Consider the following 15009-nt stretch of genomic DNA (forward strand, 5'->3'; position numbering starts at 1 on the left):
TTGTCTCTTTGTTCTGAAAAGTCTCTTCCGCAGGGCACTGTAGACTCCAAAAGCCCTGCAGCTACCTTACTTTTCCCCAAGCATACGCAAAAACTGGCAGGGAAAAAAAGGTGCCTTTTTTTAATGGTTTGGGGGGGGGGGGGCAACCGTTTGGAAATGGTGACCACTGAACACATAGTTTCGATGAAACCCCCCCTCCTCCACTCGTCTCCATCTCCCGCTCTCAAGCAGTTCATCCCAAATGAAATTCCTGCATGCCGTTTTCTCCCTTTTTTTCATTAGAGCCGTGGTGTATGCGCGGACGCTTGCACATATTTTTTTCGCAGTCTGCATGAAAACAGCATATGAATATGTATGTCGGAGTGGCAGAAGCATTGCCTATGCAGAGCCACTATGCATAATGCAGCCGCCTTCCTCTCCAATCTCCATTCCTTAAGACGCAGTGCCTTGACACTAACACACACACACACATGCGCACACGCTTTCTCCCTCTCTCTCTCACTCCCACACCTAATGTGCACACACACACACACCCTCACATGACCAGGAGTCCCACCCCAGCACACAAACAAACACACAAACACTAAACCGTCTCACGTATTGTAGGCCCAGTGTGTTTCACAGTCTGCCTGGGTGCGAACTAACCTTCTAGTAACGTCTCCCTAACACACCAGTCACTCCGTGGCATTGATACCGCACTAACGTGCGGCCATTCTCTAACTCTTCGGGAATTCGGCTGGAACCAGTTCCCTACATGCTGGTATTGTAATTGGTTACTAGCAGGTGGGTTGATGAAACATATAACTCCAAGTTCTAGCTGTCATCTCTCGGTAACTCAGCGCATTGCGACTGGGCGACGGGATTGCCTCCCACGATATGCAGTCAATGAATTTTAAAAAGCGTCCAATTTAATAATCAAAAAAAAAAAAAACAGGGAGAAAAGGTTCTGCACACACTTAGAATTTACAAAAGAATTGAATGAAACAATTCCTTTTCATGAAGCAGTATCCAATTTTAATCAGTGTCACAGGAGTTTATGCTTTCTATAAGCGTTTTATTATGAGAGAAGACAGAAGATCAAACTATTTACTTGAAGATCAGACTGAAACTTGGCATACTGCACCTACGTGGTTACAAGGCAGCTAACACACACGCGGATGCAAAACAGTGGAACGGCGTTGTTGCTGCTGTTGTGGTTCCGCTGATTGTTTGCAGTGATTTGCATGAACATAAAGGCGGTCGATTGGAAACCAGTGGTTTCGTTCCACCCGCAGCTGAATCAAGAATATCAGACAAAATCTGCATATGCGTTTGTACAACCGTAGCTTTGGCTTCGTGTCATTGTGCACCTGCGAGTACCAACATATTTGCGGGAATGCGTTCATGCGCTGTATGAGTCTGTATGACTGATGACTGCACATCTGTGCCTCTTTACCATTACAAGCATGTTCTCTGTGAGCGCATTTGCACACATATTACTTAAAACATATCTCTGCGCATGTATTTGCATGTATGTGTAGAATTTGTGCTCATTAAAGGGATATGAATGTGCTCTGGGGTGCAAAAAGTAGAGAAGTAGGGGAGTTGGGCCAAGGAACTGATGGGTGGGGGTACCTCCCCATATATGCAGCGGTTTGCCTATTTGTTTCCAGCCCCCCTCCCGCTGTATTTCTGCAGCGTCAGTGGAAAAAGCCGACTTCTTCCGCACTCGCCGAGCGCCCGCACCGCCCCCCCCGCTTCAAAGGAGGATGTTTCTCAGCTCAAGCCGACAGAGATGCACCGGTGTGCGCGCCTCAGACATTCCCCATCTTACCTGGCCTCATTTCTATAACTCCGCCGCCACCACTTCGCCTGTGAAGGTAAAACCGTCTGCTGCCCATTGAAACACACAAGAATGTGAAGGAAAGCGAACGTCATCAGTTTGGATTTCATCGCAAACTTGTCAGTCCTCACTGAAGCTGCCATCCTCATTCCATGTGCTAAACCCCACCTGCTCTAAATCAGCTCTCAAATCAGACCGCACTTTGCTGCATTTTCTTTCCAACAGCTGCACTGGCATTTCGCCGCTCAATTTTCCCCACCTAACACAGTAAACAGTCCCGTCGTCAAATCTTGCCGCCTTCACTTTTCATGAATTCCCCCACATGTACGTGTGGTTCGGTCAGCACTCGGTCACCCTTACTATTTTCCTGCGCAGCACAGTCTAACACTGCCCTTAAACATTGTAGCTGAGACGTGCACCTCAAGCTAAGCTTAAGATTTTTTACTCAGTTACACAGCCGAGTAATTCTTGCTCTGTCATTTCAGGGTACAACCCTTGATCGATGGTACTGCAGCCAGAGCAGGGACTCAAACCCATGTCCTCCAATCGCAGTGTGACCACTCGGACCACTAGGCCACCGGTGGCACCCTCAACACAGCACAGACATGACCCGCGTTACTCGGGATGCAAATACCACCAGTTGTGTCCACTGCATGCTGTACAACACCAGTTCAGTTGGTGAACAATTAGAATATAATAAGCATCTCGTAAATAATGAGAAAAGGCAAACACCTAGAAGACATAGTCAATTGCCTAGCCTGTTACGGAGTAGAGAAGAGGTGAAAGCGGCAGCCAGGTAGCTCGATGGGCAGGTAAACCGGAGTGCACCGCTGACCACACTAGTATGTTCATTAACTGGGCTAAGCGCTCCGTGTTGCCGGATCGATTCAGTCAGTCCCATTGAAACCGGCCGAGTCGTTCCGCGGGGGAGGTTAACGATTGTGAATAAGTATCTGGCCATTTAAATGCGCGCGCACAGCGAAAAGCGTCCTGTTAGTGGCCGCAAAAGAGCAATTCGGGAATCAATCTTTCCGCGCTCGTTCCACTGCGCGGGGTGCGCCGGGGATGCAGGTGATCATGCGCCTACGGAGCGAGCGCGCGCGCGCGCGCGCGTTCTCGCGCACACGCACACGGTGACGGACACGCACTGACTGCAGGCCTTCTGCGCTGTGTGTGTGGGTGTGTGTGTGTAAGAGAGTCGGGCCCGCGGTCGCCTCCGCAAACGCGGTACTGTCCTCGGTCCCATTTCGAATAGGTTTACTGATAAAAAGAGTTATTTGCAAGTTGAAAAGGGAAAAAAAAAAATAAAAATCACACCCTTTTTCCAAACACTGCACTGGAGTGACAGGAATGAGGGTGGGCGGGGGCTGTCCCCACAAAATTTGGAAAGAACTCCTTTATGTTGCTAATATTTTAATACCCCTCCCCAATGCCAGACAAAAAACCGCCTGGGTGCCAAGGTTCATATAGTTCTGTATAGTAGTGTTGTATATAATTCTCTATATAGTCCTATATATAGTGTGGTATATAGTACTGTATATTGTCCTGTATATAGTATTGTATATCATTCTGTATAGTGTGGCATATATAGTACTGTATATTCCTGTATATAGTTCTGTATATTCGTGCTGCACGTGCACGGTCATGTGACCGAGGGGACAGCGAGAGGGAGAGAGTGCGAGCGAGAGTGGAAAATGAGTGGAAAAAAAGGAGACAGAAGGGGACAGAGAGGGTCATGGCTCTTTCAGGTGGATAAGTGCTGCAACAGAGGAAGGACACACTGATGTCCGTCTTCCTTTCTGCCTCCCATTCACACACACTCCAGAAAGCGCGTAGGTCGAGCATCTGACCAGAGGCGGCGAAAATGAGCTCAAGTTTTGCCCTTTGCAACACATACTGATACTTACCACCTGATAACGACGCGTTCCATGTTTCAGAATTCAAAAGGAATGAAAAATGAGGCATAAAAAGTGACCTGTTACGACAGTCTTCAGCAACCCCCTCTTAGAAGAAGGTTAAGTTCCAAAGAGCTTCCAAAAAAAAAAAAAATCTCTGAAAGGGTGAAACCAATAAACACTTGAAAATAGTGTAGTAACACACTTGCAAGTCGTCACGTGCCACTGCGAAGCTTTCAGAGCACAGAAAAAAAGCCCTGAATTAAATAATAATAACAATTATTAATGGAGCTGCATTCTTATTTTTTCACCCACCATCAAAAAAAAATTGGATCTTTCTCAGTTCTTCCTCCTCACATGGTAGTAAAGAAACTGATAGTGGCTGTGTCATTCTGATTATGACTTTTTTGCATATCCAGCAAAAAAAATACCAGAGGAAAATGACGTCCTTGTTTTTGGTCTGGTTGCACATATACTTATAAGCAAATTATACATTTAATTGTTTATGTTGTCGCTTTGCAGGCTTAAAACCGAACAATTCCTTCGTTATTATACATATACATTTTAGTGCTCTAAGCAACTCTTCTACTTCCTTACTGAAGAGTTGTACACCTTATGGCTGAAACAACTTGGGTCTTGAATTCTTGCTTCCTTAACCACTACACCCCCTGCTGGCATATTGGAAAAGAGAGCGTGCCAATTAAAAAATTGTGAGTCCTCGCCTTTGAAAGACACGAAGGGTGAGACCGTAATGAAATGAAAACTGAAAAATGTGACACGAGAATGTGTTTGGTAAAGAAAAATTGGAAGGGAGAAGGGCGGTTCAGAAATAGATGAACCCTTCTGGCCATTGACCTGATTTACTTTCCGGAGGGGGGGGGGGCGGGGGGCTGCGCGGCGCATTTCTGCGCTAATTGCGCAGCTGGGAAGAGCGCAGGATAAAACGCACAGAAATCAATCCTGCATATTTGCACGGAGGGATGGGGAAAATGAAGGAGATATTCTGCTAACGACGGTAATAAGCGCTCAGAACACTCTAGGTTTGTTTAAATTAATTATCTGATACCCTCTGCACTGGAATAATGTGTTGGAAAAAAATCATAGTAAAATATTGTAACAGTGAACGAGCACACACGACATGATACAACGTCAAAGAAATTTATACAAGCTCGTAACGAAGTCATATATATTTAAATTTAAAAACATAATAATAATAATAATAATAATAATAATAATAGCTGTATGATCTGCATTCTGTTTCTGCAATCCTCTCTTCCAGACACTTTCAATCACATTTTAATTTAGGCAAATGTTCAGAAAATCGGCTCAGCTCGGATAATATCGCAGCCGTCACACACATTTGACCAACCTGACGGCTGCTGATCCTTAAAACAAACAGTCCTTTTAAAACGCGCCTAAACACACACACACACACACACACACACACGCACACACACAACCGTACACACATACACACAGAGCACAGCACAGACACCTCATTAATGCATTTTATCTAATTTGTGGTGATTTCTACGTGAAATGACTTAACATCGAGTTAAATATTTGTGAATATACATAAACAGGCCAAATTGAAATATGTGTATCTTGACACACGCAAAGCACTGTGCAACACAAAATAAATATTTATGCAATTAAGCTCTTAGATAGACAGTATACATAATTTTAACATATTATATATGCACCTTGGTGTATGGTATTATATATATATTTAAGTAATTAAAATAGTTCAAAATATGTCAACTAGTCGATACATCTTGTTTTTGTTTCCTTATTAATAATATAAATTGACGCCTTATTTTGAAAGCCCGTTATGGCGGCTTGAGGCCTGCCAATTCAAATTGTCCAAATTTGAGTCAGATGTAAAATATATAAAAATTATAATATTATTGTTTTAAAATATCTCAATTAATGCAAATTAATATACACGTCTTGGGGTAATTAACACACCCTGCGATTCTCATAGGAATTACTTTTATATGTAAATATCTATAAAAAGCCAAAATCGTAAAAAAAATTGTTAATTTAAATTTTTCCTTAAATTATAACAATAATAATTAGTACAACTGGTCTCGCATGTGTTAATAACAGCAACATCTCCTGTTTGTTATTGAGAGGCAAATATCCTGATTGCAGTAAACATATTCAAAATGCACGTAATGTATCACTGCAGCTTCATTTCATTTCCTGAACACGACAAGTCAACCAATGAGACCAAAAACGGGGGGGGGGGGGGGTCCAGTGGGCCCCTTGTCCCCCCCCTTCCCCCTTCCCCCGCTTCCCCCCCATCCAGGGTTCAGGTGGACTCGCGGGGGGCAATGCGCCTGAACTTGCACTGGTGTCCTTCTTGCACCTGGGTTTGTCTCATTTGTGAATAATTTCCCAGCGACTGAAAAGAGCCCGAAGATCATGAAATGAAATGATGACCGTGGACGTGGTGATGATCGGAAGCGAAATCGACGCGAAATGCGAAATGCGAAATGGCTCCACGGATGTGCTCCGCAAAGTGCGGGCTGTAATGGAGGAAAATGCGCACTTCTTTTGCATTTCGCACATGTATGTCAAATTACAGAACTTGGATTCTTCTCATCACCTATAGGTGGTTTTATCTGATTAAATAAAAGAAAAAAAAAACCCGAATGCAGACATACTACACAACAGGCTGCTGTACTGTAGTAAAATTACAACGGTGTTACATAAAATCTGAGCATAGGGTGTAAAATGTAAGTTTAACCTCCCCACATCGCCATACCAACACTGTGTCCGGCACACTTGCAACTTCACCTCCTCCCCACCCCCTCCAGCCCTCCTTCCATCCCCACAAAGCGCCATGTACCCTATTTCACACACTTTTAGACGGACACATAATCACGGGCTAGACTGTAATCCAATTACACACAGCAACAACACACAAGTGTGCGCAATAATGCAACGGCGAAAAAACCAAGATATTAAATCGTGTCCAAATTTTGAAAAAAAAAAAAATGTGTCTTTTGGATAATAACCTACAGTACTCCATCTGATGTAGATAAGAACACAGAGAGGATTATTAGAATATATACCGTGATAAGGTTATGGAAAAAAAGAAAAACGTCATGGATTGGTTTGGTGTTCTATATTTGGACCTCTGTTGTCATATGGAGAATTAAAAGCAAAAAATACATTTTTCTGCTTGAGCGGTATCTTAAATGTCCTATTAAACTTTATTTGTTTTGGAAAAATGACAAGGTGCCAATAATAACAGCAACAATCAATCTAAACCTAAACCATATTACATATTCAAAGCAAATTCATTTCCACCCCCCCTCCCCCCCAAAAAAAAAAAAATAAAAATTTCAATCCACATCAGCAACCTCCTACTGGGAATTTGATGCTCATATAACACGTAGGACATATAATTCGAGACAAAGATGTGCAAGTAAGCGTTTTTGTGCCTTTTACACAACATTCATGTGTGTGTGCGGTTTTTTATTGTATTTATAAATAACTACACAGTAAGGCTTTAATTTATGTTGCCACATCATCTAGGATGTACAACCCCTGCATTAATTCACGCATCTCCCCTGAATCATATTAACCCTGGTGTCCAAAACCGCACAGCATCACATACACAAACACACATGCGCACAAACATAAACACTCTTTATTTTTCCCTCTCGTAATAATTAACAAATTTGATTTGAAACAAGCATTCATATCCAAAAAATCACCTTCTGAGACTGCCAGTCAAAAAAACCCCGCTGCACTTCGGAAGTAAAGATTTCAGAGCAGTTTAAACATCTGTCCTCTGTCCACCTCTGTCCATCTCTCCATTTTATGCTTGGATGCGCCCTCCCCCACACAGTTTTTTTTTTTTTTTTTTTTTTTTTTTTACATATTCATATTCATAACTCTGTGTAAATGCGAAAACAAGCCGCCTTATCAGCACCATCTGTACTGTCACACGCCAGCGCATGCAGAGACAGATAACAAACCCTGGGTGGGTTTCTGTTTATTGAGACCCGAACAATTCGCACAAAAATTAGTGGCCAATTAGGAAGGGGGCGCGAAAAATGTGTTAACGACCAAGTAAAAAAGGGGCAGATCTGATAAGGGACTCGTCTCCTTAAATCTTCTTTTCCCACCACTCTCTTCTTCGCAGTTTTGCGGGAGTAGTGGAGCAAACGCGCAGAACAAGTGATTCGTCCCCAACTGTGGGCTCCTTCTCTCCGTCGTTCAGCGCGCGCATCCATTTGATTTGTCCTCAAGCGGACCGTTATCCGTCGCGCACTTTGCCGGTGATCCGGACAATTCCTAACTATCTATGGCCGGTACCTGCGAGTGTCACGTTTCCGAGAGTGGCCGCAATCGATAGGTGAGGCGGGTGGCGGGGTTGGGGGGGCAAAGATGCGGAAAGTAACGAAGTAGTAGAGAGGTGCCGCCGGGGTGTTCCACGTACCTTCATGGAGAGAATACAGCAGGAATACCGTGACCAGCCACATGCCATACAGAGCGCGTTCCTTCTTCCTTCCTCAGGGTGTTCGGCCGGCGAGGCTCCAGCTGCACTGCGCTGCGCTGCGCTGCGGTCGCTCGCTCGCTCGCTCGCTCGGTGCTCCCGGCGCCTCTCCAGCCCGAGTCCGCCGCTCTCGAGCGCCCAAACGCGGGGACCGCCCGAGCCCCGCCCCCTCCCTCCCCCTCCCCTGCCGTCCCCCGCGTGGGACCGTCACACACCGTGGTGGGTGGGTGTGAGTGCGTGTGTGTTGGGGGGGCTCCTCCCTCTCCCTCTGTGTTACAATAATGATTCCACGTAGGCGACAGGGGTTCTGCAGCGCGCGGCGAAAGGTGCGCGTTTACTTTAGCGCCAAAAAAAGCAGCCTTAGTTGGTGTGCAACAAGTCAACGTGGCACTGGCAAAGGCGAAGGTTCAGGTGAAGGCGCGTGGTCGGACACAGGTGAGGCGCCTTTTTTTCTTTTCCTTTCTTTTTTCTTTTTTTTTTTTTTTTTTTTTTTTGCAGGACCTTCCCTCGAGCGCGCAGGTGAGCCACGGCGGCGCGCTCACATTCTCTTTGTGCGCGCGCGTGCTCTCGGAGGTGTTTTATCGGCTGGACGCGGACGCGCCATCTGGACACGTCGGGACGGTTTGGCCAGGAGCCTCCGTGTTTCTGCAACTTACTTTTTCATACAGAAAAGCAGTATTTATCAGCCCGCCTGTCTGTTCCGTGGCGTGTTTACCGCTCGCGGAGGATGGACGCTGAAGGACGGCGGCACGCGATCGTCGCGCTGAGTCGCCGCCACGCGCGGCTCGTGGCTTCCACGGAGAGCCCCCGCGCGACGGACCTCGAGAGCAACACACACACGCACACCACATGATTACGGTCTCCAGCGTTGCGTGGTTAATAAAATAAAGTCAATGAGTTGAGAATGGTTTTACTTATTCGATCTCTTTTGATGCGATTCTCTTTCCTCCAGTAAAAACGTGCTCGTTGAACGTAAAGCAGCACGAATAGTATTAATAACCGAACGGCGGTGTTTGTACCGTGTTTCATCGCAGCACCCAGAGAGAATTTTTATCATGAAATAAATCATGTGGTTGGAAGCTGGACCACCGACAAGGAAGGAGCAAAACATCGGGAGACCAAAGAAGGGCGTTACTACTGAAAGGTTTTAAACTTCTCCGAACTTCTACCAACTTGTTTTACTTGAATTCCTCCTTACAACAAGCAGTAATGTTACTGTTCGGGGAGTCAGATTTACATTTCGTTATTTAGCTGAAGTCTTCCTCCAAAGCGACCTACAGTGTCTAATTGCTGTGATTTAGCCATTGATACAGCTGGGCATTTTTACTGGAGCAAATCAGAGTGAGTACTTCCATTACAGGAGCTGAAAGGAGAGGTGGGATGCGAGCCTGGGTTCATCTGGTCCAAAGCAGCAGCTCTGCTCCCTCTGCTACCTACTGCTCTATCCCCATGCCCCTCATCATATTATTATTGTCTTGAGTGAGGGTCACAGCAACAATATGACCCTGTCCTAATTAAAGTTACATACAGGTCACTGTTGCAGCACTATATAATGTAATAATCCATAATCTACAACAATCCATGTAGTTAAAATGAGTAGCAGCCAACAGTTGAACATGTTCTTTTGACTACTGTTTTAAATCTTTACATCTCTCTAAGGACTTACGAGCTCACCTGTAACTCAGTGCCACTATGTGCCCATGACAGTCCTTGTCCCTCCATCAGAGGACACTCACCTGATGAACCAGCACTGTAACCCCAGAAAGCAGATAATGACCGACCATCATTATTGTACTTCAGTTCCCTTTTATTTGTACGGATAGCCACTGCTAGGACACATGTGACTTTAGTGTTGGAAGTAACGTGTGTTTAGCCAGTGCTGTTTATGGAAAAGTGCAGGAGCCAGAAATGACCAGATTACCAAAAACTCCAAGCAACCATAGATGATGACTCTGACCAAATGCATGGGTCCTTACTCTGCCAGGGTGATGATGACATCTATCTATCTATCTATCTATCTATCTATCTATCTATCTATCTATCTATCTATCTATCTATCCCAAATAGAACAGCATAAACAGAACAGAAACACAGCCCTCCTCTCTCACATCCAATGTTGTATAGCCTGTCAGCCGCAGTCTAACATTCATATTATTGGAAGAGCTCAAATATGCATGAGAAAAAAGTTACCCTTTCTATAACACATTGATACGAAACCACAGGAAGACCCTCTTACACTAAGACACACCTCTGTCACTCTCCTTCTTATGCTTTATAGGTATGACATAAAAAATATTGTCTCCTAAACAGTGGAGCGCAGTACGTGTTCAGATAAAATCATGGTTAAATGATGGGTGGTTTTATAATATACAGTGCAATGAAATTGCAAATTGCAACATTAACAATCCATAACTTGTTTTAGATGTACGGCCTCCCGTACACGAAATAAATCAGCTACCATGGAAACAGCTATAATTCAGTTTTAGAGTCCAGATCAGGGAGGATAAGATGCCAGAAAGTCCAGAATTACTTTCCTATTTCCAGAGCATTTCATTGACTAATTTGACTGTAAACAGGGGCCACAAAAGGAAGGAAAATAGACTTCTGGTCAAACCCGTGCAGGAACAGAACAACAAAAAGAACATTCATCTTGTTTAAAAAAAGCCATCAATGGAGAGATCCACTTTACTTCCACTTCTCCGCTCAATAGAGTAGCCCTGTGTAAGGAAACCAAAGAAATGTTGTAACATGAAAGAAAAGCGGAATTTCATCTACCACTATGTGACCTCTTCAAGGATGGGAAGCAAGAAGTAAAGCGATGGGTCGCGGTCCCTGGCTCAGAAGCACGTCAGCTGTCTCCCAGTAAGTATCAAGAGCTAAGTGCAGAGCTTTTTTCTATTATGCTGCAAAATCACAACTGCTTCACTTAGATAGCTTTAATCTCCAGTTTTCATTTCATCAGATGTGTTGTTGGTTATGTTACCCATGAAAAAGAAAAAACTCCAACTTGGAGTGTGTAAAAATAGAATTTACTAAAGATGCTTTGGATAAAAGTGTCTGCTAAGCAACAAAATAATAACGCTAAAAGTTTGGCCAATCACAAGCTCCAAAATGCTAGCCAGTCAGACAGAGATCGACGTCACTGTATCACAGATGAGCAATTAGTTTCATAGGCAGTAGCTGTGTTTAGATGGAGTATGCAGCAGAGGCGTGTCACGTGAGTGCCGAGAAGGCCTCTGGTTCGGCTGTGTGTGAAGTGGCAGCGAGGAACGCTGCTGAATTTCCTCGCCCACAGATTGCCTGCGGTTGGGGAGGGGTGCATATCAGGTGGAGTAGAGATGGTGGCAGTGTGTGACGTCACAGTGTGTTAATTTATTCTAATGAGGGGAGAGGCACGGCGGTGGGGGCCTTAGGGGGAGGGGGAGTGCTATTCATCAACGGATCCCTCTGCAAAAGGCATCTGCATTGGAGCATCTCTCCCTGTTGGAGAGCGAAGGCAAAGGGAGATAGAAACAGGGAGCGGTGGGAAGGAGGCAGAGTTGCCGGAGCAGGGATCGAGCATGGTGATGCCGGATGGGGATGAGCTCTCCAGCCCACACAGAGGCACACGGAAACAAAAAAACACAGAGACGTATGAGAGCACATAATATCACAAAGGACTAAAAATAAAACTGAAATAAGCATCACAGAAAGCCAATTCACTACAAATATTTAAAGCAATGGTTCACCTGGTGGGGGCATGGTGGTGCAGCAGGTCTAGCCGGCGCCTGCTGTGTGGTGGGTCTGGGGTTTGAGCTCTGCTTGGGGTGCCTTGCGACGGTCTGGCATCCCGTCCTAGGTGTGTCCCCTCCCCCATCGTCCCTGCGCCCTGTGTTGCCGGGTTAGGCTTCGACTTGCTGCGACCCTGCTTGGGTTGTTGATGATGGATGGATGGATGGATGGATGATTTATCTGGTTTATTAGAAAATTCAAAGTTAAAGGGCATTTGCATTTTATTGCTATTTCAACGTGTTTGGAAAATCAAAATGGATTACAAGAGTATAATAATTTCCCAGTATAAACTTTAACACGGGGGGCGCGGTGGCGCAGTGGCTTGGACCACAGTCCTGCTCTCCGGTGGGTCTGGGGTTCAAGTCCCGCTTGGGGTGCCTTGCGACGGACTGGTGTCCTGTCCTGGGTGTGTCCCCTCCCCCTCTGGCCTCACGCCCTGTGTTACCAGGTAGGCTCCGGTTCCCCGTGACCCCGTATGGGACAAGCGGTTCTGAAAGTGTGTGTGTGTGTGTGTGTGTGTGTGTATATATATATATAAAAACTTTAACACATAAATTGAATAGTCAGCAAAAAGCATAAAGGGTGTTCCGCAAAAGTGTTAGCCCACCTACCTTTGTTGGGTTGGGTCATTCTTGCCATTATTGAACCTTTATTGAAAAGTGTGATTAAAGCAGAATTGCTGTTGTCTGTGATCCCCATGTGAGCCAATGATGTAGAAACGCAAGATTATACTTCTGAATAGTCATGAAACATTTACAATATTAAATCATTTCACTAACAGACTTCAGAAATGTGCTCTTTTAGGTTTTTTCATTGCTTTGTGATCCTTACCTTGCACTTGCAAAAATCACGGTTGCTGTTTACATGTCTACCCAGCAGTATCCATGTTCAGCACCTATTGCTGGACAGTTTTCGGGAGGGTCGTGGGGATCATGTCTGAGCAAAGTGATTTTTCAAGTAATAGCCTTTATTCTGTGTGCAAGTGCATGCAGAGTTATACATACTGGTGTTAACTGGTGAAATGTGTCCTGGTGAGATTTATTAAACACAAACTCAAACAAAAACCATATCTTTACGCAAAATGTAAGTGACAATTTCCTAGAAAGGATTTTTACATTTTTAAGAATTGAATGCATAAAACAATATGTTCAGAAGACCACATTACCAATCTATTATCTATTTTTAAATACTTAAATTTTTTAAATTCTGGAGTATGTTACTCTGGATTGTCTTTGTGATGTATACAGAATATCATGTATTTTATTGCGTGCCCTTTTTGTGCCCATGTTTCACACATGCGAAGCAGTTCGTTCAGCGGAACAGGCGCGAAACGTAACATTTGTGATTTAGCGACACCTAACGGTCAATTGACATATTGATTCTTATTTATGGAATCGCATAGAAACTTGATTTTTTTTTGTTTTGAAGACTTTGAAGAGTTGAACTCTGCGAAATGAAAAATGTTTAACGTTCATTTGCATGTCATTTGCCATGCTCATTTGCAAATGTTCTTTCATCACAAAAGTTATGTGACAAGTCCGTTATTGATCAAGTTCTGAATAACGATCGGCCTACATAAAGAATTCATTTGTCTTTTTTTATCGTTCTAAATTATCATATGAATCATCCTTTGTCTAAAATACAAGTTTAAAAAAAATCATGGAAATACTACATATAATAGCATCTGCTGCATACATTGGCGCAGTGGGTTGGACCGGGTCCTTCTCTCCGGTGGGTCCGGGGTTCGAGTCCTGCTTGGGGTGCCTTGCGACGGACTGGAGTTCCATCCTGGGTGTGTCCCATCCCCCTCCAGCCTCACACCCTGAGTTGCCAGGTTAGGCTCTAGTTCCCCGCGACCCCATATGAGACAAGCAGTTCAGAAATGTATGTTGCATACATAATGTGAAGAACATCTAAATATTGTTACCAGCACAGCTACTGGTCAATAACAGTCAATTCTTAAGGAAATGTAGCATCAGCAGATGAATGGGCCCAAAATTTAACAGCAGCTTTTAAAAAATCCTTGTTCACTCACATTGTCCCTGAGCCGCAGAGACACTCATGGTGACACGCGGTGGCAACTCCTAAACTAAACTAAACTAAACACGGCTGAGCGAACAGGACGGCGACGCGGTTGAAATTTCACTCAGCCGCATTCTAACTCACAGCCTTGTTGCCACATCCTCAGTGTGGGCATGTAGGGGCATGTGGGACTTCGTGGAAGTTTCCATTTCACTAGTTAAGCTATGATCTTATCATACCCCCCCCTTTTTCACTGTCTTTAACTCTTAACACCATGAACACACATGCATTTTTTACTCCAAAATGAGTAATAATAATAACCACGACATACCATAATACACCATAATAGCTCCATGCAAAAAAAAAAAATCTGAACTGAAATTTTTTACAAACAAATACTCTTTGCAATGTTATACTTTAATTTACATCTTTATTTAGGTGCATTTGTCAAAAATGCTGACTTGAACCGATCGTCACTTGACACCACGGGCCCGCATTGCCATTCCTTCTTCCCCTTCCCATAGGTGAGCCCCAGGTGTGTGGGAATGTTACCCCGCACACTGTCTCACATAACAGATAGTGAGGCTGCCATGTCAGCACTGGCTTCTCTAGCCCTTCAGACCGACGTGCAGTGTTCTCAGAATATGTTTTCGATGTTGCAGCAACAGGGCAACTTGATGCGTCAGCTCGGTGGAAATGACTAAGTGAGCAAGATCTCAGAAGTTTCTGAGTGTCAAAACAATGACACGAACTATTTTGATAGGGGTATCATTTGCGTGGCTTCGTAAATTCCAGAACAAAAGGTGAAACAGTCTACATGTTTAATGGCTGTTTTGAGGCTGATTTATCTGAGTGTATTATGAAAAACAGGCCTTTAAAGGTTATGAGTACTAGTTATATAATACCGGACAACCTCTCCGGGTGTGGGGTGTCAGCAAGGTTGACAAATGTCTGGTAAATTGCGGAAATGCAGTTTTGTCACCTGG

The 15009-nt window shown here is 44.3% G+C and overlaps 1 protein-coding gene across 5 annotated transcripts in view; it reads right to left on the reverse strand.

Annotated features, from left to right (window-relative positions):
- dscaml1 (Down syndrome cell adhesion molecule like 1) overlaps nt 1–8316 on the reverse strand; it is a 109325-nt gene extending 101009 nt beyond the window's left edge. For all 5 annotated transcript variants that reach the window (XM_029255841.1, XM_029255840.1, XM_029255839.1 and 2 more), the window contains exon 1: nt 8174–8316. In XM_029255841.1, coding sequence (XP_029111674.1) covers nt 8174–8216 — 43 coding nt within the window. In that variant the 5' untranslated portion in view covers nt 8217–8316. The remainder of the gene's footprint in view (nt 1–8173) is intronic.
- Between the last annotated feature and the right edge of the window lie 6693 nt (nt 8317–15009).

The sequence above is a fragment of the Scleropages formosus genome, chromosome 10 (assembly GCF_900964775.1).
Source record: "Scleropages formosus chromosome 10, fSclFor1.1, whole genome shotgun sequence".
Taxonomy (NCBI): Eukaryota; Metazoa; Chordata; class Actinopteri; order Osteoglossiformes; family Osteoglossidae; genus Scleropages; species Scleropages formosus.